Genomic DNA, 24,382 nt, shown 5'->3' with positions numbered 1-24,382 from the left:
TTTCTTGGAAGCAAAAACTCTCACATACTGTCTGCTGTTAGTGTCTCTTGATTGCTTAAGTAGGATTTATTGGCTAATACTGCATTACAGTTCACTACTCCAGTATGCTTAGGGAAGCTTTATTCATTTGTATTGTCTGTGCAAAGTCTCAGACTGTTATTGGGATATTACTAATCGTGCTGCAGACCATTTTTATATCCTGGGAACAATACTTGGCCATCAAGTATGAATGGTAAGGACTGTAACCCTGACATGGGCCTGCCCTGCTGTAGTTTTTTTTTTTTTTTTTTTTTATACAAGGCATTAGGTAGCACTGTATCAGTCACAACAATTGCGTACTTCGAATTTCCGACAGTTGTCTTTATATCTGCCCCACATCAATATGCATCACACTAAACACACACACCCGTTCAGCGATGTGATGACATTCCACGCAACACTTTCTGTACTTAAAGGTAAGGTGAATGCATTTTGTATACCATTTTTTTACTTGGTCAAATACATTTAAGTCCACCTCTTCGCTAGCCTTTAATATAACAAAGTCATTTAATGAGGTAAGTTGTCGTGCGATTCCTTAAAATCGCTCATATATTTGTGTGCTTTAGCTTGCTCGTCTTCACTGGCCGGCGGTATATATATGTAATTTCACGAGGTAAAATGTTGTGTTTACCTTAAAATTTCTCACTAATTTCTGTGCTTTAGTTTGCCTGCCACTTAAATGATCCATTCATCACCCACCGCTGGCCGCTGGTGCCGTCGTCGCAGGCCTTGAGCACCGGCAGCGTCGCATCTAGGGCGTCAGGCTTCTGCAGACACCGCGCAGAGTTGACGTGACGAATCGACCCATCCTAGAATGATCACAACATTTTCGTGGTGATTATTCTCTCTCTCTCTCTCTCTCTCTCTCTCTCTCTCTCTGTCATCCAACTCTTTACCATCCAATGAGTGTAGAGGTCCGAGTCTAGGCTACTTGGTCCATACTAGAACATTACAGCATTTACGTAGCGACTATAGTTCTCACCATGAACTGCCTCATATTTTCACCATAAAAAATGCCATCCCTCCATCTTGAGCATTGAGCCATAACAAGAGACTGACACGAGAATACGATGCTAGTCACGAGGAAGTGCTGTGGAAAGGATGTACACCCACACTCTTGTCTTGTTCTGGCACTGAGCTACGTGAAATGAGCTGCTAAAGGACTAAAATTTGGGCTAAGTTAAAGTAAAGTGATTATTCTATGGGAAGACAGAATCAGCAGAAAATGATTGTCTGCCTTAATGAACCTCACGCAGTGGATAAATATAAATCTCAGTTTTCTTTTTACATACATGCTACCAGGTACGATCCCCTGAAAAGGTTCCGTTTCTCCTTTTGACCTTCAGAAACCCGTAATATCATAATTATCAGTTAAAGTCAAGTTGCATGCAGTCAGTCTAGTTAGTTAGACTGTGACTTTTAATGAACTATCACTTTTAACTATCGAAATTAATGTTATGAGCTATTGATGGAAAGGAGGAGTAACGGAACTTTTGCAAGGGTCTCAGTAAACATCAACTCACGTGGTCACTGTAGGTCCACATCTGGTTGCCGCCCATCCCATGACACCGCACCAGCTTGACAGGACCGCTGGGACTGGACGCATCTAGACAGTTATCGTCCGACATGATCTGTTGCCTCTTGGTGTATGCAAACACCTGCACCTCGACGATAAATAAATGAACAAATAAATAGGTAAATAGTAAATAATACTTTCATGGTAATGTTGGCATGACAAAATAACAATAGTGAAATTTAATGTACGTACAGTCAGCTGCTACTGTGAGTAAGGCAACAGGCAGGATGAAGGTGGGGAAGGCAGCAGGTGTGTCTGGGTTGACTGCCGAAATGTTGAAGGCCTCAGGAGATAAAGGGGTGAGGTTAGTCACTGACCTGATAAATATGATTATTTATGAGTGTGTTGTCCCAGATGATTGGCTGAGGAGTGTAATTGTAAATCTGTATAAAGGGACGGGTGATGCCCTGGAAAGAGGAAATTATAGAGGTATAAAGCTTTTAGATCAGATAATGAAGGTAACGGAGAGAGTTTTAGAAGGTATGATTAGAGAAAGAGTGAATATTGATGAGATGCAGTTTGGGTTTATGCCAGGTAGGGGGCCACTGATGCCATATTCATTGTTCGACAGCTTCAGGAAAAATATATTGGTAGGAGAAGGGATCTGTATTTTGTTTTTGTTGATTTGGAAAAGGCCTTTGACAGAGTCCCTAGAGAGATGGTGAAGTGGGCAATGAGAAAGCTTGGCTTGGAGGAGTGGCTGGTTGTGGGTGCTCCCACCCAGGTAAGAGTGAATGGAGATTTGAGTGATGAGTTTTCCGTGTTCATCAGGGGTCAGTCTTGAGTCCCATGTTGTTTATCATGGTACTTGAAGCCCTCTCACGTGACTTTAGAAATGGACTCCCGTGGGAGATGTTGTATGCTGATGATTTGGTGTTGATTGCAGAGAATGAACGGGAGGCAGAGGAAAGGTTTAGGAAGTGGAGAGATGGTATGGGGCACAAGGGCTTAAGGGTAAATGCAGATAAAACAAAAGTGATGATATCTAGAGTTGGTGGCGGTACTGTCAAAGACGAGGGAGAGTGGCCATGTGCAGTTTGCCACAAGGGCGAGGGAAGTAATTCTATCTTGTGTGGTGTTTGTGATAGATGGGTGCACAAGAGATGTAGTGGTATCAGAGGTAGACTGCGAGATAATGCTGATTTTATGTGTACGGCGTGTCGGGGAGAGCAGCAGGATTGAACTTGCTGGTGAATTTCTTGAGTGTGTGGAAGAGTTTTGTTATTTGGCACTTCCTACGTGCTAAGGGGTCTTTGTATGCAGCATGTGTTAGGAGTGTAATGCTGTATGGTAGTGAGACCTGGACAGTAAAGAAGGAGGATATTCGCCGGCTCAGACCTACAGAAATAACAATGATTAGGTGGATGTGTAGTGCGTCCCTGCGTGCAAGGTCCGGGGGGGCTGGGTTTACGATGGAAGAGTTGAGAGGTAGGATGGGACTGGAGTGTATTGGTGTTGTGATGAGGAGAGGTAGATTGAGATGATTTGAACTTGTGGAGAGGATGGGGGATGATAACTGGGTGAGGAAGGTGAGAAGTGTTAATACTGGGGATGGGGTTATGAGGGGTAGACCGAGAAAGACGTGGGACCAGGTCATTAAGTGTGACCTCAGGGTTAAGGACTGAACAGGGAGGCTGCAACGGATCGTGCAGCGTGGAAAGCCGCCATTAGGTGACCAAGGCCGACTCATGCAAACATGTTGGAGCCTTTAAAAACGAAACGAGTCGGCATCAGAAGTCCTGTCGCCTTTTCTGCATTTTTCTCTATGAAGTTTGAAAACCAGTGTGGTGAATCTGCATTGAACGACACTGGTGACCTGATGTAGCTATATCAGTGCCATCAGTGTTCGCTGCTACTGTTTCACCATACTGATTGTAAGAGTCTGTGGAGAGGAAGACAGTAGGGGCGACAGGAGTTTTGATGCCGACTGTACAACTACCTGTGATGTAGGGGCAAGATTATAGTAGAACCGATGTATAATTTTCATACAACAGATATCATTACAGTACACTGCTGTGTTTTAAAACTGTAGGGATGGAAATATTGCACGAACTCCTCATTAATTTAGTCAATCTACTTTTTTTTTTCTGTACAATTGACCTACGAATCACAATAAAGTTTTCGTTCTCTGACTCTCTGGCTACCTCTTAAAAACATTTACACGTACCAGTAATCCCATTCGTTAGCTGAAGGGCATTATCATCCTTCCTCGTGTCAAAAAAAATACATAGATCTGAAGTGCAGTGCTTTCTCTATTCCCCTGGCCATTCTACAACTTTATTCCTCACTTCCCTCTGTCGGGGGGGGGGGGAGATATTAAAACTAATGACCGGGACTGTACATCATAACTGATGTATGGACGAGACTTTATCTCCCAAAACAATGTTTTGTACAAAGCATACAAAAATACGTTCCAAGAAAGGATTACAGCAAGCAAAGGACATGCAATTCCCGCCTACACACTACCGCTGCAACTGTTATAACAGTTTTACTTTAACTTGGCCTAAAATTACTCTCTCGCTTTCTCTCCACCTTTATTGCTGAGCTGTAACAAAAGAGTAACACAAGGATAGGATGCTGTTCGTGAAGAATTAATGGAAAGGATGTAGGCTACAGTTGTACTCTTGTCTTTTGCTGCCATCTACGTGAAATAGGCTGCAAAAGAGCACAAATTTAGGCCAGCTTAAGGTACTGTAGTGTTATCTAAGCCACCCAACAACATGACAACCGTACTGGTCTAGTCATACCTGATTACCACCCAGCCCGTGACAGTAGCTGGTGCCAAGATTCTCCCCACTCTTGTGCCCTAAAGTGTCCAGGCAGCTCTGCGTCTCCACGTTGCGGATCTATGAGGGAGAGAAGTGGTGGTAAAAGATTAGTAATGTGAGTACCATGGCATATATCATGACACCCTGTGAGTGCATTCAGTATTAAATCATCCTATCTTTTAAGACTTTGAAAAAACACTGCCTTGCTGGGTCGAAGCTTGTGCATCCCAGTGATCTATGAAGCTATACTAGTCAGGTGCAACAATAACAAGCATGATTACTTATAGGGATCAGACAAATATAATTCCCCTAACCGTAAATGCCTAAGTGTGCTCTATGAGGTAGACTGCCAAGTTCTACCATGCCATTGTAGCATCCACAGTGACTAATTGATCGTTGCAGAGGTCAGCTGTACTTCAGAGTAAGGGGTGTTACGAATCTCTAGGGAAGGAAAGCTAAACGCCTTGAGTTCCAACAACTCAAATATGTCCTACATTATATGCATACCAGCCACGAGAACAGTCTGGATTTCATAGCGGTTACTCAAGAACAGATCACATTCATGTTACTAATCAAGTGACTGAGAAAACAACAGAAAGCAAAAAGCCTTTGCCGATTATAAGAAAGTATTTGTTTTAGATGTAACAGTTTCATCGATGAAAGCAAATGGAAGTCAAGGTATAAAAGAAACATGTTATGAAGTGCTAGAAGATATTCGCAGAGACAGCACAACCATAAAAAAACTCCATAAGGATAACCAGAAGATATGAGAGCCTGTGTCCATTTGAGAGTGAAGTGCTGTTAACAATATTACTATCAAGGGAACACGGCTTAGTGTCGGACAGTTGAAGATGAGTGGTGTAATAGTATATAATTATAAATACTTGTCTTCCCAGTACAGCTGTTAAGGCTATCATTATATTACTTCAAGTATGAGTCCAGAATATTCTAAGGTGGGGAAAAATTTGTTCTTGTATAAACATTCGTCTTATACAGTATTTAAAAATACAATTTACTTTGTTTATAAATTTCGACCATTATTGCAGTATATGGCACACTGTTTTTACCTTGTTTTTGTAATGAAGGAAATAGGGATGGCAATTATGACTGTGGCTTATGAGGATACCCAAGCAGTTCTGAAACTTATGTAGTGAAATTCAGACCAATAAAGCAAATTTTTGTTAAGGTGAAAGCACCGCCTGCAACAACCCACCCTCCTCTTCAAGAGGGTCTGGTTTTCCTGGGGAATGAGGACATGATATCACTCAAGTAGGAAACTGCAAATATACATGCAGTATACTGTATGTGAAAAATGCACTTCTAATAATGCCAACAAGAAGGAAAAACGGCCTATAACAATAAGCAAGTTCGTTTTAGCTACTGTTCCAATGGCCATAAAAAGTAAATGGAAGGGGCTGACCGAGTAGGTAGTGGGGCTGTCTGTTGTTCCAATGGATGCGGATTCGAATCCCGGCCGGGGCAAGGAACAGTTTAAGGATTCACTGATCTACCACTAACCGGCCAACATATCGTAAAAACACCCTCGCTAATACCAACACACCAGTCCTGTTATGAGACAGTACCAGCATGTAATCAATATAGATCGTGGGTGTTAGTGCCGAAGTGGGGACAGGTGGAGGTGTATGTTACGCGCGAGGACTGTTGGGCCTTAGGGAACGGGGTGTTAAGTCTATGTTCAGAGTCGGTCATATAAAAAAAATAATAATAAACATAAAAAAAAAAAACTATGAGAAACACCAAAGCTGAACCCTTACCTCCCCTAAGTAGTAGTAGTCAAGAGGCATCTGTGACTCAGGGTAGATATTTTCCAGGAACCACCGGAAGCTCTTGCACTTGAGATCCTTTCGCAGTTTCCGACGAGAACTGACGTCACCGTAATCGACACTGCGGGCGCCTGTACACACACACACACACACACACACACACACACACAGAGCAACTTTAAGTGTTTGATGTATCTCCAGCAACTGGCACTAATAACTTTATTTGGCCACCTAATAATGTCATCAGTGTCAGATGCTTCAGATTCACCAAAATGATGATCAAAGTCCAAGGAGAATGAGAAGTACAAGAGACGACAGCACTTCTACTGATGGTACAGAATTAAGGCAGTATCATACGATCGCTTCTTCTGGTAACTTTTCCTACGCAACTCAGTTTTGGTTCAGGGCGATGGGACAGTATTTCTTACAAAGTTGCCAAGAGAATGTCACCATGACAGAGTTACCAGGGAAAAATGGAAAAAAAAAAAAAAAAAAAATCATCTTTAACTGTACAAACGTCAAATGTCATCTGTTTCTTAAAACTTTATTCATATGATTGAAAGCCTTGCTGTCACTGATGCTCTCACTACATATTGATTAAAGAAGCTGCAGTGTTATGATGAACAAAGCCAAAAAGCAAGACATAGTGTATAAACAAAGTAGTGAGAATAATCATTACATAATTATCTTCATTAATGTAAGCACTGGTGCCGCATTCTAGCAGGGTTAGGAGGCTCTCTAGCACTTCCTCTTTAGCCACGTATTTTGCAACGGACGCCTAATATTCTTTTCTATATGATTCATGTTTGCAGCATACATCTCATATCCTCTTCTGTTATTTATGTTTTGCTGCATACGCCAAATATTCTTTTCTGTGCTATTCATTGCTTTAAGTAATCGATTCTGAGCACACAGGTGATTTTTAACATGGCAAATAAACCGCTAAGGAAGAGGAGCCAGAAAACCTCCTGTGTTTATGAGAAAGTGACTCTCGGTACGATCTCGGCTACTAAAAGCTATTTAAAAGGCACATTAGTAAACAAGATTAATAACCACAGTGCAATCACTAGGAAACAATCATTATCGGTCTCCTCCACCTTCTCTATCGGTGTCTGGTAAAATTACAACTTTAACTATTTTAGAAAGATAATACATGATACTGTGATGCAAATTAATGTATGGTGGAAGATGACTGATAAAGACTTTAAAATTAAAAACTACCTGCACATCAACTTCAAGATTATCTGTCTACTTTATATCATAGTTATTGTTTTGTGAGGATAATTGAAATGTGTTATGGACGAAGAATGCTTGTGAATATAAGTAGGTCAAAACGGATGCATTAATTTCGAATAAGAACACTATGTTGGGTGTAGCGGGGTAGGGTGTGGGAGGACGAGGGTGTGCCAGCATGTTGGTGTGTGTGGGGGGGGGACAGGCTATGGGTGTTGTAGGAAAAGAGCGTGGGTGTAGCAAAAGCTGAAGGTGTGACTACGTGAGAGAGTGGCTGTGGTAAGATGAGGTGGTGAGAGTTTAGGTGTATTAAAATGAAGATGTAGAAATATATGTATGATGGTATAGCAAAGCATTAGTGTGGGATGTGACAAGGTGAGGGTGTAGCTGAAAGTGAAAGTGTAGGTGTGGCACAGTGAGGGTGTGGCAGAAAGAATGTATGGATAAGGGATAGTGTGAGTGTGCTGGGTGAGAGTGTGTGGGTGTAGCACAGCGATGGCACAGCTGTGGCAAAGAAAAGGTGTGGGTGTGTGTGGGAAGGTGAGAGTGTGTGGGTAAAACTAAGTGAAGGTACCATACTCAGGATTCAACATAATGACGGTGAGAATGGGAGTAAAGGAAAATGAGAGTGTGGGTAAATGAAGGTGAGGATTAGGGTGAGGGTAAGGATAGGAGAAGGGGAAGGAGAAGGTGAGGGTGGGGTGTGAGGAAGGGTAGATGAAAGTGAAGGTAAAGGCAAGTGTGATGGTAAAGGAAAATAAGGAAGTATGGGTAAGGACATGGGTTAGTGATGGGGCAGGTGTGGGTCAGGAGGATAGAGGGAGGTAAGAGTGTAGTTACAACAGAATAAGGAATGTAACTTGACCTTGGAATGGGTGTGGATGTGGACAAGTGAAGGACTGGATAAGGCCTGTGTTGTGAAGGGCATTGGATATGTATAAGTGAAGGAATGTTGATATGGACAAGTGAAAAAGTGTAGATAAGAACAAATGAGTAAGTGTGCCGTAAACTAAACTGTACCATAGGTGAGTGGGAAGGCAACATGCGACCTGACCTGGGTTAATGCTGTAATAGAACTCTTTCCAGTCGTCCAGCCACACCTCAGCCAGCCGAGCATTGTTTTTATTTACAATTTTAGAGGTGCCCCCCGGGAAGGTGTAGGGGGTAGACTTGCGAAACACGTGGCCCACATGTGAGCACGTACAGATCTCCAGCGTCCCTCCACACATCCACACCTGCAGAAGGACCGCGTGCACATAAACCAAAATGGTTCTGTGGCTTGATATACAATTACTGCGACTGTATTTTTTAATTTGGTGGGCAAAGTTCCTTGTTCTTGCGGCCACAGTATATTTTCCTGCCATCACGAAGCACCACCAGAGCCCATCACAATCCACCACCATGTCCTTGTCAGCTTGGGAGATTTAGCAATTTATTTTGTTTATTCACCTAAATATGCCCTTGTATGTTACTCATGCCTTTCGCTTAGCACAAATAACACACAAGATACCGTACTATAACTGTGACATGTGGAGGTGCAGTAAGTAGAAGGACTGCTGGGTCTTAGGGAACGCGCAGTTAAGCCTATGCCCTGAGTTGGACATATTATTAAAAAAAGTGACACAAGTAGATTTAAACGGTACTATTTAATACAGAAAAGGTACACGGAAGCTTCCTCTCCTGACAAGAATATGACCTCCATTCTGACCCAAACTGCCTCACTTGAACCCATCACATTCTGCACTTCTTAGAGCACTAAATGGCCAAACATTTTAGCCATGCAACAGATCACTGGATAATATTCTTTAAAAAAAGGACCGTACATTACCGATATTCTGATGAACACTAAATACTGTACTACGTTAAGGTCATTGTCATGCTCTTTCAGGCAACAGTCTACCAAACAAGCATCTGTGTTTTTCCAGTTCTTCAAATCTGACAATGTTGAGGATATCTCTCAGTAACTCGGGCCATTATACATGAAGTATTTTTACGATGAAAAAGTTGTTAGTAAGTACTGTGTAATACTCTGGCTATCAGCTCAGTGTTTACTTCACATCTACTATACTACAATAAACCATTTATGATGCTTTGACTAACGCAAGAAAGCCTTGGTTTAATCACGCTTGTTCTAATGCTGTCCGCAACAAGGAGAGGGGCCTACAAAAGGTACCGGAGCCAACCCACCCCTGAATCACATCATCTTTACGTTTCTGCCCGGAATCGTGCTAAATCTGTTCTTCGCTCTACTAAAAATAATTTCATCCATACTAAATGCTCTCAACTCTCCAACTCGAATTCTTCCCGCTCCTTCCGGCACCTTGCCAAAAATCTTTCTAACAACTTTACCTCATCATCCTTCCCTCCTCTTTTCTACTCTGATGATTCTGTAGATATTTCTTTTACTGATAAAGTAGATCTCTTCGCACAGACTTTATCCTCCAATTCCACCTTAGACGATTCCGGTGCTGTTCCTCCATCTCTTCCCCTCTCTGACTTCCTCATGGCTGACATTAAAATTTCTTCAGCTGATGTATTTTCTGCCATCACTGGCCTCAGTACTAACAAGGCATATGGGCCTGTTGGGGTCCCTCCTGTTGTTCTCAAGAACTGTGCTTCTGCGCTTACACCCTGCCTAGGCAAACTCTTTCTCCTTTGTCTGTCAACTTGTACCTTTCCTTCTTGTTGGAAGTTTGCTCTCATTCAGCCAGTCCCAAAGAAGGGTGACCACTCCCAACCCTCCAACTATCGTCCAATTGCTTTAACGTCCTGTATTTCAAAAGTTTTCGAGTCAATTCTTAATAGAAAAATTTAAAGGCATCTTTCCTATCACAACCTTCTTTCCGATCGTCAGTATGGGTTCCGTCAGGGACGCTCCACTGGCGATCTTCTCACCTACCTTTCAGACTCCTGGTCATCCTCCTTTCGGGACTTTGGCGAAAGCTTTGCCATTGCACTTGACATCTCAAAGGCTTTCGATCGAGTCTGGCATAAATCTTTAATTTCCAAACTGCCCTCCTACGGTTTCTATCCTTCTATCTGTGCCTTCATCGCTAGCTTCCTTTCTGGTCGTTCTATAGCCGCTGTTGTAGACGGCCTTCGTTCTTCTCTTAGATCTATCAACAGTGGTGTTCCTCAGGGCTCTGTCCTATCACCAACTCTCTTCCTTTTATTCATCAATGATCTTCTAAGCTGTACATCTAACCCTATCCACTCATACGGTGATGACTCCACCCTTCACCTTTCCATTCGGTTCCCGCAACGCCCATCTCAACACTTACTTCAACAAACAAGGGATGAGGCTATGGCACACCTAATGTCTGACTTGGCTCTTATCTCTGACTGGGGTAAAAATAATATGGTTGTTTTTAATGCATCTAAGACTCAGTTCTTACACCTATCAACCCGACAAAATCTTCCACTGGTATACCCACTAATGTTTAATAATATTCAGATTAATCCTGCATCATCCTTGAACATGCTTGGGGTTTCATTTACTCGGGACTTATCTTGGAAAGATCATATTACATCTCTTGTAAAATCTGCTTCCAAGAGATTGGGTGTGCTAAGCCGACTCCGCTCTTTCTTTACCCCTGCACAATTGTTGACTCTATACAGGGGTTTTATCCGCCCCTGTGTGGAGTACAACTCTCATGTGTGGGGAGGCTTCCCACATACAGCTCTTCTCAATAGGGTGGAGTCAAAGGCTTTTCGTCTCATTAACTCTCCTCCTCTTACTGACTCCCTTCAACCTCTGTCTCTTCGCCTCACTGTTGCATCTTTATCTCTTTTCTATCGCTACTTTAATGGTCACTGCTCCTCTGAACTCTTTGCTTGCATTCCTCCACCTCTACGACAGGCGCGTAGCACCCGTCTGGCAGCAAACTCTCATCCCTTTTCTGTCCAACTCTCTAATGTAAGAGTTAACCGTTACTCTCAGTCTTTCATTTATGCAACAGGTCAGCTCTGGAACTGTCTCCCTCTGTTTGTATTTCCTGCTGCCTATGATCTCCAGTCTTTCAAACGCAGTGTGTCCAGGCATCTGAAAATGATCGGATCTTGAATTTGGCTCTCTATTGTATTTTGTTTTTCTCTTGGAGGGAACTGTTACTGCGGGCTCATGGCCTTTGGTTCCTTCTTCCTCGCATAAAAAAAAAAAAGCACCTACATGTCAGTACACTGCAATCCAAAACACTGCAAAAGCCTATTACTAGTTTGTCTACACCAAAGCACTATTAACTTTAACTTCTGTAACTCTGTGATTTAGTAATACATATCAGTTCAATAGTTTATGTTCTGCTACGCGGAATTCATGCTTATAACAACGCTGCTGATATAAGAATGTTCGTCTAATCTACTGGCTGATGTAGATGGTTTTTTGACTTGGTAGGCCTACACGGATAACCATATAAAATTTTATTATGATAATGAATGGCCGAAATTCACTTTTATAAACTACATTCTTTACAATATTTTTTCATGTTTTGTGTGAGAATATACTGTATTCATGAGTAATACACAGACTGAAATATTTAAATTTTCGATATACATATGTAATAATTTATATAATATACTGAAGAGAGAGGCTGCTAGTGATCGAGCAGCGTGGAAACCCGCCATTAAGTGATCAAGGCCGAAGCAGACTTCTGTAAGTACATTTGAGCCTTTGTAAACGAATAAACGGAACTACACAATTCTTATTCAGTCAGATGTCAAATGCATAAGAAGCTGGACTGTAGATCAATTTCATAAATCAAGAACATGAGCGACTGTGAAACTACAGTCTCTGTAAAATTTGAAAGTATGATGCAGCATACTTTAACTTCAAGTTTTGCAATGAAACAATATTACACAGGCAAGAGTTACAAAAGTAGAACAATATATTTCACTCTTACAGACTAACAGTAACTACACTCAGGCGACATGTGTAAAGTGAGGCGAAAGGAGTATATTATTTCACTAAGTCCTTGCGGTAATGAGTCTTGGAGGGGCATGCCTGCATGACAGTGTTTAGTGGCTGGGACGAGGTTTGTCATATCTGAAGTTTTCTTGGAAGTAGTCATCATTTTCTTACCATAGAAGGAGTTAAAAGAATAAGTAAGAAAGGGACAGAGAGAGACACCAGAAGTAAAACAACATAACAGAAGGTAAGAAAGGGTAATTCAGTATCTTCAGCACAATGATGTACATTATTTTTGTGCATGCTACTAAAAGATAATTTTCATCAGTCACCATTACCATCATCCACACCATTTTTCCCACCTAAGTATGGGATGAAGATTCTATTCACTTAGGAAAGATTTCTCATTCTGCAGTGGTAAACTGGGGACATGTCTAATCCCTCCAGGTCAGCAAGTCTCTCTGAAGGGGAATAAAATCGTCTGGAGATAGCATTAGTGCAGGGTGACCCATATATAAATCACTTCCACCCCGCCGGAAGACATTTCGTGTGTTGTGGGGGCGGTTCAGTCAGTATTATCAGCATCTACCCTGCATCATTTATTTAGCTTTTGATATATTAGATGGGTTACACACAGCCTTACTAAATCCCTTCAGTATGAAAGGCTTCTCCCAAGATGAGTAAAAAAAAGTCTGGTTGCAGCAAGAACAAACTAAAAAGGTCATGACTTGGATTCAAAGATTTAAGAGGAAATATTAAGGCTCGGACTGAAGGTGGAAAAAGCAGTACAGTACTCTTAATCATCATCATCATCATCCACATCTCCTTTCCAATAGCACAGTAAATCTTCTAACGGCCCTACTGACTGACTACATCTAGACTCGGGGCAAATTCTGGGGTACCTGGATTTGTCTCCGACAAAAAGTCTCGCCATTCGTCCATTCCAGACTTTACTCTTGGCCTAGGAAAGAGTGAGGGGACTTCTTGTGGAATTCGTGGCCAATATGAAAGCATGTGATGATTGTTTAAACTCCCACCGCACCGCCAGATAGGAACAGGTGGACCCCTATAGTCAGCAAGGTGTAAATCAATCTCTCTCTTAGCTTACCCTAAAGGACATCTCAAGGTTCTCTCCGCCCCAGATATCCATGCCCTCATCATAGCGGCCGATCTTCTCAAAATACTCCTTATCGATGGCAAAGAGACCGCCCGCCATGGTTGGGGTTCTGAGAGGTTGGGTCCTGTCACCCCCTCGGCGCTCTATTTCACGCTGCGGCACTCTATACCTAAGTGTTGTAGAATTAGTGATGATGTTAAGTAGTCAGAATTAGATGTATGTTTTTACTTTTGTGTGTGTGTGTGTGTGTGTGTGTGTGTGTGTGTGTGTGTGTGTGTGTGTGTGTGTGTGTGTGTGTGTGTGTGTGTGTGTGTGTGTGTGTGTGTGTGTGTGTGTGTGTGTGTGTGTGTGTGTGTGTGTGTGTGTGTGTGTGTGTGTGTGCAAAGGTAATCTTATAATGGATGAAAATGCGGATATATTTCTACGTCTCACAACAGAAGAAAATACAGAGAAAGTTTTAAAATAAGTATTAATGATAGCTGCCAGTCTCATATTACCTGTTTCAAGGTGTGTGCGTGTGAGGCATGGCTACTGCAGGCCAAAAAAAATAATACAAATAAATGCAATACACCACCATAGAGACGCAGCCGTACCAACTGAAAAGAAGGTTACATTCAAAGCGAAACTATTTATTGAAGTCTTACATAAGGAGGGTCCAAGACGGGCCATGTCTGTTATAGGCTATTCTCCCATTAAGCATTATTTCAGTGTGTGTGGAGACTCTATAATTCTACTATAATTCTTCCAACGCTTTATGACACTGTGAATTATAGACACATACCATCTGAAATTGAGTTTCCAGTTGAAGCCTCCCCAGGTCATATCCGAGGCAGTGACATACTCGAACGTTTCATCCGATATCACGTCAATGATGGGACATACTACACGCGTTCTGTGGGAGGCAAGATATACCAGTGTGATGATAGGAAGTGGTATTATCGTCATTACTGCCGTCATGCAAGAAATCAGTCATCACCATCAGTCAATCCATCACCACCATCACCATCTTTATCAATCATCATTTATCCTCCTCTTCTCTCTCTCTCTCTCTCTCTCTCTCGTTACTGCCAAACAATTTTATTCCGCTTACGACATAACTGTTATTCTTTTTACTGGAAGTGCTAATGATATGTCCAACGCCTTTACTGAAGAAAACTGTAAGCTGAATATATGTGTTTAGAGACAGAAAGAATAAAATAAGGTACGCGTCATCGGAATGAATAGGTTAGCTCCAAAACTTACATCATTAACCTGTCCTCTGCAATACGAGCCAATAAGGGTTCCATCCATCCCTCAGTGCACTAACCTGTCCTCTGCAATACGAGCCAATAAGGGTTCCATCCATCCCTCAGTACACTAACCTGTCCTCTGCAATACGAGCCAATAAGGGTTGCATCCACCCCTCAGTACACTAACCTGTCCTCTGCAATACGAGCCAATAAGGGTTCCATCCATCCCTCAGTACACTAACCTGTCCTCTGCAATACGAGCCAATAAGGGTTCCATCCATCCTTCAGTACACTCCACATGAGCGTCTAAGAACGTAATCACCTGACCCGTCACCTCCTTGGCACCCAGCAGCCGGGCACGGATCAAACCTGACCTCTTACCAGTCCGCAACACACGTACCGGCACTGGCAGGGATTTTACCTGATGCTCTAGCTCCTCGCCAAGGTAGTCTGAAAGGTGTAAAAGGTGGAGGGTTTGGTTAGGTAGATTAGGTTTGGAAAGCTGGGTTCAGTTAGGTTAGAGCTAGTTGAGTTGGGATGGATAAATTAAGTTAGCCTGGACTGGACTGGGCTGGGTTGGGTTAGTTACATGGGGAAAAAAAAAAAAAAACGAGTCAGTACCGTAAAAATCGCCAACCTGCTCACTGCGCCAAGCAATAAATCCAAAATTATATTTCTTGAAAGAGAATGAAAATTATGTACTGAAAATTGACTTATACTTAACCACTAGTACTTGCTCAGTCCACCCTAAGCTTTCAGTAATGCAATGAAGCGGTTTGTCGTGACACCAAACAGTTTTTCAAGAGCTGTCTGGCAAAAACATGAAGATGTAAAGGTGAGGTCAGGTGAGTTGATGAGCCGAGTGTGGGTGAAGAAAATAAAGAAATGAGGTGAACTGAATGAAAGAAAAACGTAGTGAATGAAGTGGAGGGTTTAACGTGGTGAATGCCTGGATCGAAAATTGAGTTCAGTAAATAACGATACAGAAAGAACAAACCTTTCTCCGCGACATCATCCACTTAAAATTAGATGAATTAACAGGGAAGACTGAAAAGAAAACATACCTCTTTCAGAAGCGTCATCGACCAACAGTATCTCCTGCAGGAGTGCCCTGGGTGAGCGCTGAATGATGGACCAAACTGTACGTAGGAGTGTGGACCAGGCCTCGTTGTGGAAGACTATCACGACTGAGGTGGTCGGCATTAGGGGCGGGTAGGATTTGGTCTTGCATCTGTACATGATAGAGAGTCTTAATACATGACCATGGACAGGGATGCCTTCATGTGGTGACACTGATATGATCAGGTTGTTCAACTGCCTGCTCATACAAACGTTCCTTAACTACTTCCATATCCCCCCAAAGAAAGGTGAAATGCAGGAAAAACATCAGCTTAAGTCTGCAGTCTCTGAGTTCACCTTTCAGTTGAACCTGGGGCTATATACAAGAACTCAACACTCAGATAAACAGTAAAATATCAGAACAGAAAACACTAAACTGGAAAAATTACCTCCAAACACTTGACCACAAAACAAACATCAGCAAACTCTACAAAACACTAAACAGCATCACACTTTCCAACAGCAACACCACACATTCACACGCCGCCATCACAACAACAGACACCATACCCTCAAACAAACAACAAGCAAACACTCTCATCAATCACTTTTCACAAGTCAGCCATCTAACCCCCCATTCGGAAGACCGACGTATCATCAGACGTAAGAGACAGTTCCCCACAGACCCAGACTACGCACCTTTCACTTACAACCAGACGAAGCACATCATGAACAACCTCAAGCACTCATCTACCTGTGGACCAGACAACATAAGCAACATTCACCTTAAACACCTAGGACCACAAGGCATACAAGCACTCACCAACATATCAAACTACAGCTACTCACACAACATAATACCCAACATCTGGAAGCATGGCAATATTATCACTAGCCCTAAACCCAACAAAGACCTCACGTTACCCTCCTCACATCGCCCCATCACACTCCTCTGCACCCCCTCTAAAGTCACTGAACGACTGATACTACAACTAGTCACACCTCACATTCCCCTAGCCCAGTCACAACATGGCTTTAGGCCACTACACTCCACAAACACCCTCCTTACAGACCTTACACAGAGAGTTTTCGATGGCATGAATTCAGCTAGGCCACCACACAGAACACTCCTAGTCACACTAGACATTAGCAGAGCTTTTGATGCCATCCCCTGCCACAACCTCACAAACAAAATACTCAACACAAACATGCACAATAAAACAAAAAAATGGCTGGCACACTACTAAGCAGGCAGATGTGCACACGTAACATTTGCCGGTCAGTCTTCTAACATCAGAAACTTCACAAACGGTGTCCTCCAAGGATCTTTTCTGTCCTCTACACTCTTTAATCTATACATGCACGACGTACCCACATCCCACACACCACAGATACACACAGCTTCCTATGCAGATGATATAACACTTACATGTACACACCAAAACGCAAACACAGCTGCACACATCATTCAACCTTACCTCAACACACTACACGAATGGTTCACCACAAACAGGCTCAAAATAACCCCAGCCAAATCTACAGTTACTCTTCTCACAAACTGGACAGCAGAACACAGTCACATCCCAGACCTCACCATAAACAACACTCCCCTACCACACACACACACGCCCAAAATCCTTGGTGTAACATACAATACATCAATGTCATTTAAACAACACATCACAAACATTAAAAATAAAATAACACCAAGACTCAATGCTTTGAGGTCACTTGCCCATACAACATTCGGACACAACAAAGAAACCACCACCACAGTATACAAACAATACATTCGTTCAGTGATGAATTATGCAAGCCCTGCCTGGGATTCTAACCTCACCAAAACACACTACAACACTCTACAGACCATACAGAACAAGGCCCTAAAAATAATCACAGGCTGCACAGCTACTACACCCACAGACCACCTACATCAAGAAACCAAAGTCCTCAAAGTCAAGGATCACCTAGACATGAGAGGCACCCAGTTTCTTGTTGCAGCCTCCACAAACCCACAACATCCACTACAGTACATGGCAGCACATCCACCCACACCAAGGAACATCAAAACAACACCCAGCACACGATACCATACACAAATACTGTCATCTCTCCCCCCTCGCCCACCTCAGACCAGCTTCCAGAAGCATATCCACACTCAGATCACTCGCCTCTCCATTCAGTCATTTAAAGACAACACACAGCTGCATGCACGGCCTCCTGACATCCACCCTTCTGAATCCTATCTTCCTCGTGAGGACAGGGTCCACCTGGCCAGGCTGAGATGTGGGCACCATCCAGCTCTCTTAAGCTACCAGAAGAGGCTGGATGACTCCGTCGCTGATGCCTGTCCAGGATGCAACACAGCACCCCATACTATTAAGCACATTATGGAAGACTGCATTGCACACAATCACCTACGCCAACAACACAACATACACTCTTTGAGAGCTCTGTGGGAAAGCCCGGTCTCGGCCATGGCCTTCCTAAAGGACTCGGGGCTGTTCGGCCAGACTTCCTAGGGAAAAACAACTACTACTACTACTACTACTACTGCAAGTATACTAGCACACAGTACAACATCAGAACACATTAACACACAACACCAAAACACTACGGTGACGGATACTGTTGATATCGGAGGTGATTAGGATTTGATCTTGCATATGTACAAAATAAAAGGATATATTATAACGCAATACCAGCACACAATACCACACACCATGACGAAATTACATCCATAATCCATTTACGGTACTGCATAACACAAGATAACGGGAACAGTTTGATAACACTACGATTATGAATGCTGCCGCCAGCAATTAGGAGTTGGTCTTGCATCATTACAAAAATAAATATATATTACAATGCATAATACATAAACCCTATTAACACGCAACATCGACGAGAACAACAGTAATAATAATAATAAAAATAATAACGATAACGATACCTGTAATAATAATAATAATAATATCTATCTATCTATCTATTGCCAGACGCCATAATCCCGTAAGGGGTGGCCACTTGACTTTGAGTTACCTATTTTACAGGGAGGAGCACTAATAATAATAATAATAATAATAATAATAATAATAATAACTGTCAGGATGAGTTAGAATCTTGTCATGGAACCGCCCATATAATCATCAAATAACACCAGAACACGGCGTTACACAAGAACATATTTAACACCACTACTGAACAAATGATTCCCTGTAGCACCTGTGTAAATTACAAATAAGTGTTAGAAAAAAAATACCGCTGTTAAGATACTGATTAGAAAACTGAGTGTCGCAGAAAGTGCCCCAGTATGAAATACAATCACTGTAGCCTACATGTGCATGCTTACACTTCTGCACGGAGTCCTTGCGAGGGAAAAAGAGCACACACACACACACACACACACACACACACACACACACACACACACACACACACACACACACACACACACACACACACACACACACACACACACACACACACACACACACACACACACACACACACACACACACACACACACACACACACACGCACACTCGCACACACACACACACTCGCACACACACACACAGGCACACACGCACACACACACACCACCATCTCATCATCATCATTTTAATACCAACCCTTCTAGCCTAACGTCCGGGAGTGACCTGTTGAGGCTGATGGAATCCGACGCTAGGAGGTTGAACTGGTTGAGCTTAAACTTGTCCTTCATGATACCCTCCTGTGCTGGCGGCGTCTTCACAGGCCTGCCCATCTCACCAGGCAAGCCAGGCTTTTCAGATACCGTTGGCTGAGGCTCCCACCGCTTTAGTTCCCCTGGTGGGTAGTCCAGACGCCAGCCCTATACGCATTGCCGGGAAAAAGGTGGCTGTTGTAATCGCCACCAGCAATATCATGGTAATTACTTGTAAGCCTTATTTAATGCACTTCCACATTTTTTGATCATCATAATAATTGCAGGCATTTTTCACTTAAATAAACTGCATTCTCATTTCTAACCGACACTTTAATAACAAACTGTATCATAATCACCATCATCATTCTCTCTCTCTCTCTCTCTCTCTCTCTCTCTCTCTCTCTCTCTCTCTCTCTCTCTCTCTCTCTCTCTCTCTCAATCACTCGCACATCTTCTTTCATCACCATCATCATCATGCCCACCGCCAAATCGACGTCTTCCTGTTCAGTGTGATGATTCCTGATGGCTCGTCCCTTATGGTAGTCAGCCCTTCCCTCCTTAGCCCCAGACCCGCCCTGAGCCCTGCCACAGCCCCAGCCAGACCCCGTGGAGCAGTCACTGTGGTACATGATCACCACCACATCCACAACGAACCACACCAGTGACGTCACCAGCACGATCTTGCACGTGTGGACTCGCAGCCGGGACGAACGGAACATGGTGATTGGTGTGGTGATTGTGGTGGTTGTTGTGGTGGTTTGTGTGGTGGTTGTGGTGGTTCTGTGGTGGTTTTGTGGTGGCTGTGGTGGTTTTGTGGTGACTGTTGTGGTGGCTGTGGTGACTGTTGTGGTGGCTGTGGTGGTTTTGGTGATTTTGTGGTGGTTGCTGTGGTGGCTGTGGTGATTGTTGTGGTGGTTGCTGTGGTGTTGTGGTGGTTTTGTGGTAGTTGTTGTGGTGGCTGTGGTGGTTTTGTGGTGACTGTTGTGGTGGCTGTGGTGGTTGCTGTGGTAGTTGTATCTCAGATCTCGTGGTAGTGGTGTGGTTAGCGTACTGTGGTGGTGATGGAGAAGGTGTGACTGCTTGAAATGTGGCTACTGTGGCATTTTCTGGTGTGGTGGTGTGGTTAGGCTATGGTGATGAGGAGTATTTGTGATGTGGTTATGATACTGTGGTGATATGACTGTGGTGGTATTTTTGAGCTAGTTATGGAGGTGCTGTGGGATCCAAGTTAAAATAGTGGTTATGTGGTGAGATGGTGATGTAATAATTAATGTGGTGGTGTTGTGGTAAAAGGGATAGTGGAGTGGCAGGTACTGTGGTAGGGTTTAGTGGTAGTTAAAATGGCAGTGATAGGGATGTAGTAATAATGATGGTTGTGGTAGCTGTGCTGTTAGGGTGGTAGAGGGAAAATTATAGTGATGGTAGTGTGGCATTGACTTGTGGTGGTGTGGTAGCAACGTTGGTTAGTGTGGTACAGGCTGAGAGGTACAAAACATCAATATATCCGTGGTAGGAGTGTGGTAGCAATGTCGGAAGCAGTCAGGTAGGAATGATCATGTATCTTATGACTACTAGTAATGATGATAATGTTTGTTACCATGAAAACAATAAATATGGTATCAGTCTTGGTTATTGGAACTGTAGTAATTCGTCTTAACTACATTTATAACAGGTTTCGGAATGTAATTAATCAGCTTTGAACCTTAAACCATTAGAAGCCATGTAAAAAAAATAACCTACAGCTAAACTACAGCACACCCGTTCCAAGGAAGTCAGAGGGGAATGAAATGTGATATAATCTGTAAAGTTAGACCCTTCAGTTAGACTTTCCTTCTCCTCTGCATGAAGAATGGATAAGGAAGGGTAAAGGCAGGCTGAGAAGGACTGATTTAAGGAAGCGTGTAAAAAAAGCCTGATAAAGAGTGTGTGCTTATAGTGTGGTTAAAAATGTATGGAATTGAGTATATTAATAAGGATATTTATATACGCATGTGTATGGATTAATGGGTGTACCTGTATATGTAAACTAGCGTGAAAATGAGTGTAGATGAATGTAAGGTACGTAAAAGGGTGTGTTAATGTGGGTGTGTATGCTGGTGTATGTATGAGTTTTGCCTGTAAACCAAATACACAAATGGGTATGTGGTGTGTGCAGAGGAGTGTGTAAATGTGTGAGTAGAAGGATTATACCGTATACATATATATTTCTACTTGAAAAAGTGTTCAATACAGTTTTCAATAAAAATACATGTCTGCCCCTGGAAGTTTTTTTTTTTTTTTATGTATGAACTTGATTGGAAAAGTGTGTGTGTGTGTGTGTGTGTGTGTGTGTGTGTGTGTGTGTGTGTGTGTGTGTGTGTGTGTAGGGAAGGTGGGTATATGTGTAGGTTTCTAAAGCTTTGTTGTGTGTACGTGTGCGTGTATGTCTGTGTCTGGGGCAGCTATAGCAGTCTCATCCTCCTCCACCTCCTCACACTCCTCGGCTTCCCGTCGACTTAATTGGTCTGAAAGCAAAAACACACAAACATTACAAAACACAACGTAGAGATACTGGTTACACAACTGCGAAAATAATAATACCTCTAAAGCATAATTCCTACACATCATCGTCATCATCATCATCATCATCATTATCAATACTTATCATCATCACCATCATCATCGTCATCATCACTGACGAAAAAATGGATACCTCCACAAAACACACACCCCCACCCACCCACTCACCCATCCACCCACCCATCCACCCACCCACACACACACACACACACACACACACACACACACACACACACACACAAACATACAATCAACACCCATGACCTGATATTGCCTAGTATGAACAAATAAACTGCAATACGATAAATAAGAACAAAAGACCTGAAACAGATATGAAAATGGTGTGTGTGTGTGTGTGTGAGAGAGAGAGAGAGAGAGAGAGAGAGAGAGAGAGAGAGAGAGGGAAACTATAAAATGTTTCATAAAAATACAACCAAGCTGAAATTGTACTGCTAAAAAATCCAAAAAATTCCAATATTTTTTAGAATGAATGAACCATTAGTGAAATATATTGCTTCTATGAATATATGAATGGATTAATATACACTGAAAAAATGGAGTGCAAATTGCTGTACACACACACACACACACACACACACACACGTCCTTTCATACATACATACACTGTTCCTTTCTCTATAAACTGTTCTCCCTCCCAAAACTTTTCCTCACTTAATAAACAGATCCATCTCTATAAACTATTTCTCCCTCTATAAAGCGCTTCCCCTAAAAAAGAAATAAACTGCTCCACCCTCTGTATACGGTTCGTCCCTCTATAAACTGTTCCTCCCTTTATACAGTGCTCTCCCTTTTTTATAAAACGGTGCCCTAATTAAACTCTTTGCTGATACACTGTTCGTCCCTCTATAAACAGTTCCCCATTATACAAACTGTTGTCGCTCCATTAACTGTTTGCCCTCTATAAACTGTTCCTTGTTTCACCCTTTATAAACTGTTTTTCCTCTGTACATTGATCCCTTTCTATAAACAGTTCCCCGTTATACAAACTGTTCCACCTCTATAAATATTTTGCCCTCTATACACTGCTCCCTTTCTCCCCTCTCACCACCAAAGGTCTATTGATGCCTAAACTGTTATTTTACGGTTTATATGCTCTAATCTCGTTACATTGTTAAACTGTCAAGGTGTTGGAGATGGGAAACATGACATGCAAATATGAGAGAGAGAGAGAGAGAGAGAGAGAGAGAGAGAGAGAGAGAGATGCATCACACCGGATGAATATTTTAGATGGATGAATTAGTCTCTCTCTCTCTCCAACACAAGAGCACGCTATTCTGCCAAAAATAATGGATAAATAAAAATATAAATTAAAATAAATCACCCCGCTGACTCTGAACGATAAAGACTCAATGAGCCGTTTTCTTTCTCACCACAAAAATAAACAACGAAAAATTGCGGGAAAAAATTTATCTCCTTTTAAATAAGCGAACCAATAATAAGAGAGAGAGAGAGAGAGAGAGAGAATTTGCCCGATTTTTCACATGCAGTAGCGGTAGTTTTAGGGAAATTTCCATCGCTTTCTCTCTCTCTCTCTCTCTCTCTGAGTCAAATATGAAACAGGAAGGGACAGAAAACGAATACGGGAAACTAAGGAGGAGGAGGAGGAAGAAGAGGAAGAGGAGGGGAGGGTGTGAGGAGAATTTAAGCTGCATAAACAATAAAAACACGTACTCTGTCTGAGGGGGTGAATCATTACAAAAAAGTGACCGAAATAATACAATAAAAAATACAATAAATAATAAAATAATAAATCAATAACCATACAAGCGGCACAATGTTTCGTTCAGATGCAGATGATTTGGTGACACAAGCGAGATCTATCCATCTATTTTATCTATCATCTATTCCTCTACTGCCCTACCGTGAACGCTGGGGCTTGAGGCTAGACTACTTAATTCAGACATCTGAGGCATGTAACCAGTTACCCCATCCCTGAGTGGCACTGGGGGAAAATAGGTACATGGGGGAAAACAGGCCCATAGAGACAAATATATATATAGGTCAATGATGAAGATATGTCCATAGGGGAATGCAAGTCCTTAACAGAAAAAACGTCCGCTGGAAAAAAGAAAAAATGTCCATAGGGGAAAGTACATTCTTAAAATAGGTACACTGGGGAAAAATGAGACCGTGGGGAAAAATAGGTCGATGGACGGGAAGCAGGTCCATGGGAAATAGCAGATCCATTGGGGAAAATATGGCCGCGGGGGAATACCGGTCCACGGAATAAAAAATTGGTCCATGTGGGAAGAACAGGTCCATGAGGGAAGAGTGGTCAATGTGGGAATAGGTTTTGGGGAGAAAATGGGAGGCGGTTGACACCTAGGGAGTGTAGCCAAACTTTTTTATTTTTTTAACGCAAAGAAGAAGGAACCAAAGACTAGAAGCCCGAAAAATTGTTCCTTC

At 42.4% G+C, this 24,382-nt stretch overlaps 1 protein-coding gene across 1 annotated transcript; it reads right to left on the bottom strand.

Annotated features, from left to right (window-relative positions):
• Window positions 1–698: 698 nt before the first annotated feature.
• LOC145389843 (polypeptide N-acetylgalactosaminyltransferase 5-like) lies at window positions 699–20,115 on the bottom strand. The gene is made up of 11 exons (XM_080264981.1): window positions 19,879–20,115; window positions 19,341–19,561; window positions 15,711–15,877; window positions 14,889–15,096; window positions 14,199–14,309; window positions 13,409–13,586; window positions 8,455–8,635; window positions 6,159–6,298; window positions 4,363–4,461; window positions 1,563–1,697; window positions 699–848 (listed from the first exon to the last, which is right to left on the bottom strand). Exons 1-11 carry the CDS (start codon window positions 20,113–20,115, stop codon window positions 699–701), a joined length of 1,827 nt encoding a protein of 608 aa, XP_080121107.1.
• Window positions 20,116–24,382: the final 4,267 nt, after the last annotated feature.

Source organism: Coenobita brevimanus, chromosome 14 (genome assembly GCF_032717465.1).
Source record: "Coenobita brevimanus isolate Jiangsu-jjx chromosome 14, ASM3271746v2, whole genome shotgun sequence".
NCBI lineage: Eukaryota > Metazoa > Arthropoda > Malacostraca > Decapoda > Coenobitidae > Coenobita > Coenobita brevimanus.
Note: the sequence above shows the minus strand (reverse complement) of the source record. Positions and strands in the feature narration are given on the sequence as shown.